Here is a 4,844-nt window from a genome sequence, read left to right on the forward strand (position 1 = left end):
GCTTTTGTGAATATGTACATTTTATGTGCTTGTTTGAATCATTATGTACATGTGTGGCTCACACATGACCTCTAACCCCTAAACTTGGTTCTTTTTATAGGGCAGAACCTAAACTGTTTGTAAGTTCTATCTTTTTTGACACACCTTTTTGCAGATTAACCAGTCAGTTTAGCAATCATTAAGGCCTGATTAATCGTTATTAATTGATTATTAAAATAATGAATTTACTAACTAATTTTGTAATCGTTAAAGGTTAAACGGAGTATAGACACTAAAACATGCCTTTAGCTGATAGAGCAACCCAATAAGAGCAGTAATTATATCAAAACTGTCAAAAAAATATATAAACATTTGATTTTAAGATAAAAATGTATTTTCGTATGTCAATATGATGTATCAGGAACTCCTGAAGTTGAAATATTTAATTTCCCTTGGTTACATTTCGTAAAAAATCATCTTTAAGGAACCGTTGACAAGCCGATTATTAATTGATTAATCAAAAAAACGTATTAATCGATCTGCAAAATAATTGTTAGTTGCAGCCCTACTTTCATTTAGATTCTTTGAAGTTCAGTTCCAATATTTGTAAACTGCGAACTAATCAGAGTTTAACAAATGCAATAATTCAGTCTGAAATGTTTGCGAAAAACAGGAAACATCTGATTGCAAATATAGTTGAAGACAAAGGAAACAACATAGCATTCTTAAGACAGTGTAAGTGTTACAGAGTAATGAGTGAAGATTGTTCCTAATCAAATAACACAAAGAAGGTTTGTGCAGGTTACTGTAACGGGCAGGGTTAATGTATCGCAAACATCTGTTTTTGTCTCTTTTTAAAGAAGGCTACTGGAAATTAGCATTTTTTTATGCTAGCTCCTAATAACTGATGTCATCCTGCTGCTGCATTCACAAAGATGCTTCAAATATATTAACTTGTCAGCTAGTCTTACGTTTGGGCTTGGCAGGTCTCCATTTGTCGGATTGTCCAAGGTGCTTCTCAACAGCTTGTCACCCAGGATGGAGATAAGGTACTGGGCCACGACCTCCTGCTGCTCCTCGCAGCAGTGGTTTTCCAGAGAGAGAATTAATGGGAAGGCGGACACCTGTCAGGAAGTAATCTCACCAGTGAGGGAGGATGAAAATCTTTGATTTGAACAAAAAGCAACCTGATTGTAGCCAACTGCGCTATAAAGGGTCTAAGGCAGGCATCCAAAGTCGGTCCTCGAGAGCCGCTGTCCTGCAGGTTTTAGAGGTTTCCCTGCTCCAGCACAGCTGATTTACATTGATATTTAAAAGGGAGTCTTTCCTCTCCGCTGTCACTACAAGCATGCTTAGTGTGAGGGATTGTATTTGAGTCAATGAGTCGATGCAATCAATTGGTTTTCCTTAGATAGAAAACTTGACTGGATGATCTGGTTGAACTGTAAAGTGTCTTGAGATGACTTGTGTTGTGAATTGGCGCTGTATAAATAAACTGAATTGAATCGAATAGTTGATGAACAGCTATGCTAAAGCAGAGAAACCTCTAAAACCTGCAGGACAGCGGCCCTCGAGGACAAACTATGGGGATGCCTGGTCTTAAGATTGAGCAATGCCTAAAATGCAATATAAAAGACAGTTTGCTAGCCTCGTGAGACCATCCTGACCTCGCGAGCTTTCAAGATTTCACTCGCTAATCAGTCTGGAGACTCTCCGTTGAAGAAAATTTGGAGCCGTTCACCAAACGAACGTCCAATCAGCGTTGGCTTTGAGGCGGGTTGAGGTGTGACGCAACGAGAAGTGCGACAGTTCAGTCTAAAGAACATGGCGGCTTCAGCCGATGAAACTAGCGTTAGCGTGGCTATCGAGCAAGTTTTATCGGAATTACAGAGTATTTCTTCACTGAAAGAAGAGCAAAACACTGCTCTGGAGGCTTTTCTCAGAGGAAAAGATGTTTTTGCTCTTCTCCCGACTCGTTTCGGAAAGAGTAGCCTAGCTTCTGGTTGTGTTTTCGTCGTCGCTAGTACGTCATATGCTTCATTGATCTGATTGGTTTATTTGGCCCATCTATCACCAACATAGGCTAATCAGCTAACCAGTATTTTCGCCCCTTCCCAAAATTACTTCAACGGAAGGCATCCAGATGGATATGCGGAGCAAATCCAGCAAATCCATCTGGCGGAGTCAGGTTAACAGTTTGCAGCCAAAATATTTCTGTCAGAGAAGTTGCTAAATGCACCCATTGCATGTCTATAGAGATTCCTGTCCTTGTAAAAGTATGAAAAAGAAGTCTTAATACTATTAACAGTAAATACAAGTAAAAAGTCGTAGCTGTTACCTCAAAGGCGTGTTGAGACACTATTTCGATGACCTCCTTAAAAAGTATCTTGGAGGTGAGGGTGTAACCATGGTAAACTACCGGTTCCATATCTAGACCATCCCAGCAGTCGATCTCCACACAGCGGCAGCCTTTCTTCAGAGCGCTGGAACACACACAGGCACAAACATGCAGCTCAGGCTGGCTCATGGTAATCATAAACTCGTCTATTCTCTTCCCATTCAGACACTCTCACTCATCTATTTCTGTGTTTGATGATGCCATAGATGCATACTACTTCTGCTGAGTATGTTTAAAGTTTTATGGAAAACAGCTTTCTGCCTGAGCTAGATAATAATGATGTCACTTTAAATTGTTATGGATTTGATATATTTTTTGGCACCATGGTGCAGAGTTATCTCTATTTATCCAGACTCTCTCTAGAGGAATTGCTTTTGCTTCTCTGTCAGTTTATTGCTTTCACTTATATCACCAACATAGGGTTTTTTTTCCCTCTTATAAAAAAGTTTCTCTTTTTTTTTAAGGGTGTCCTTATGGTGGTGAAGAAGGAGCTGAGATATACCGATCGATGTACGTTCCCACCCTCACCTATGGTCATGAGATCTAGGTAATGACCGAAAGGACAAGATTGCGAATACAAGCGGCCGGAATTTGTTTTCCCCTGAGGGTGGCTGGATGCACCCTTCGAGATCGGGTGAGGGTCTCAGTTACCCGGGAGGAGCTCAGAGTAGAGTCGTTGCTCCTCCACGTCGAAAAGAGCCAGCTGAGGTGGCTCGGACATCTGTTCCGGACGTCTCCTGGTCCCCTCGGGAGGTGTGCCAGGCATGTCCCATTGGGAGGAGGCCTCCTGGATGGCCTGGATGGATGAATGGATGGATGGACGGACGGATGGATGAATGGATGCCCTTTCTGCTTCCAAGACCCCCTCCTCATGGTAACCCTCATAATCTTTGTTTCCACCTGCATCCTTTTGCCCTTTTTAATTGTTTTTTTCTTTCTTCCAATTGTTATGCCATTGACGAAGCTCTGAAGTGTGATTATAAAGGATCAACTTCAGACCACCCCTTTCATTTAATCCCCAAAGATAAAGACCACCTGTTCCTATTGTTGATGTTGATTTTTCCACTTAAGTTCTCCAACAAACTTTCCCAAGATCTCATTTTATAACAGTAGTCATAACAGTCTATATAGTACATTGAATATAAAACGTGCTATTTCTTTACAAGGAAGGGTGGTGTTTATCTTTTGCATACAATCCAAATAAGATACACAGAAAGGCTAATGTGTATTTGTACTTTCCTCAGTGGGTATTTATACTTTGTCAAGTCAATGCAACTGAAAGCATAGAAACAATAGGGGAATTTAGGTTTGGCATCTTGCTGAGTTTCTAATCAATGGTTTCCTGCAGCTATAGTTCTGTTTGATATACATTTAGTTATCAGCCCAGAGCAGAGCTTGAAGGCTGGTGGGTTTCAATGGTTAGTTTCTACCAGCTGACCGGAGCATTCAGCCCCCAAGCAGAGTCCATTAATACTGAACTCTTGCTGCTGTCAGCTGCTCTGTAATCACTCTCATTGTGCCACACATGTATCCACAGCAGATTTTCTGTCTGCCTCAGCACATGAGTTGGTCAGTGAAATGAGAAGGACAGTATTCAGTATCCTGATACCCAGCGTGTAGCTCCACAAGGAGAGGATCGTCCTACTAAAAAAACACAGTAGATTTCAGTACTTTCAGGTACATTTTTTTCCCCCTGATTTTAACCATTTGTATAAGGAAATCCTAGATGCATCTCCCAAAAAAATCACATTAATACAAAGAGAAAAGAATCTTAAAAACAGATGCACTATAAACCCTCCCCTTACCTAACGTATCCATGAAGGTGGCTCTCCCCTACTAGCTGGCCTCTTGTCAGGTAGGTGTTGTGAGAGGACGAGATGAAGTAACTGCTGAGAGGTTGGTCCATGTCTTGGTAAACGGATGTATGAGCCTGGTCAAACACACAGCAGTCTTTGGACTCCATGTATCTGAAGAAGCCTTCAAAGGTCATGGACCTGCTTTCTATGGCTGAAAAAGGAGGAAGCAGCAGAGTGAACATTGTGTCAGAGAAAGTTAACAGGAGAGAGTTTCAGCTGCGAAGCCAAGCAGAACAAACATGTTTACTGTATGTAAAGAAGGTGCCAGGTTTGTAAACTGCTAATGAGTTGTTTTTTTTAAAGTCGTGGGGAAACGGCTTTTCCAAATGTTGCATTTCTGAATTCTCCCGAGTGGTGCACGACTTTACACAAGTAAATAAAATGAATGTGATCATTTATCAAGGGGTGGGATTGTTGCGGCAGAAGGTTGCAAGCAAGTTTGGTTCTGGCCGGTTTGTCGGAAGCATCTTGCTAACCAGTTAGCAACTTAGTGCTAGTAGGTTCCCAATGGGAAATTCCATTGGGACCAAGTAGCACTAAATTGGTGACTTAGGCTACGTTCACACTGCAGCCTGAAGTGACCCAATTCCGATTTTTTTGCCCATATGTGA

The 4,844-nt window shown here is 41.4% G+C and overlaps 1 protein-coding gene across 1 annotated transcript in view; it reads right to left on the bottom strand.

Annotated features, from left to right (window-relative positions):
- Window positions 1-4,844, bottom strand: part of LOC107092730 (1-phosphatidylinositol 4,5-bisphosphate phosphodiesterase zeta-1-like) — a 26,588-nt gene that overhangs the window by 14,413 nt on the left and 7,331 nt on the right. Inside the window, exons 2-4 of the mRNA XM_015387359.1 lie at window positions 4,183-4,384; window positions 2,318-2,462; window positions 951-1,103 (exon numbers count right to left, since the gene is read on the bottom strand). Coding sequence (XP_015242845.1) covers window positions 951-1,103; window positions 2,318-2,462; window positions 4,183-4,384 — 500 coding nt within the window. The remainder of the gene's footprint in view (window positions 1-950; window positions 1,104-2,317; window positions 2,463-4,182; window positions 4,385-4,844) is intronic.

The sequence above is a fragment of the Cyprinodon variegatus genome, unplaced genomic scaffold (assembly GCF_000732505.1).
Source record: "Cyprinodon variegatus isolate N-32 unplaced genomic scaffold, C_variegatus-1.0 Scaffold392, whole genome shotgun sequence".
Classification (NCBI taxonomy): Eukaryota; Metazoa; Chordata; class Actinopteri; order Cyprinodontiformes; family Cyprinodontidae; genus Cyprinodon; species Cyprinodon variegatus.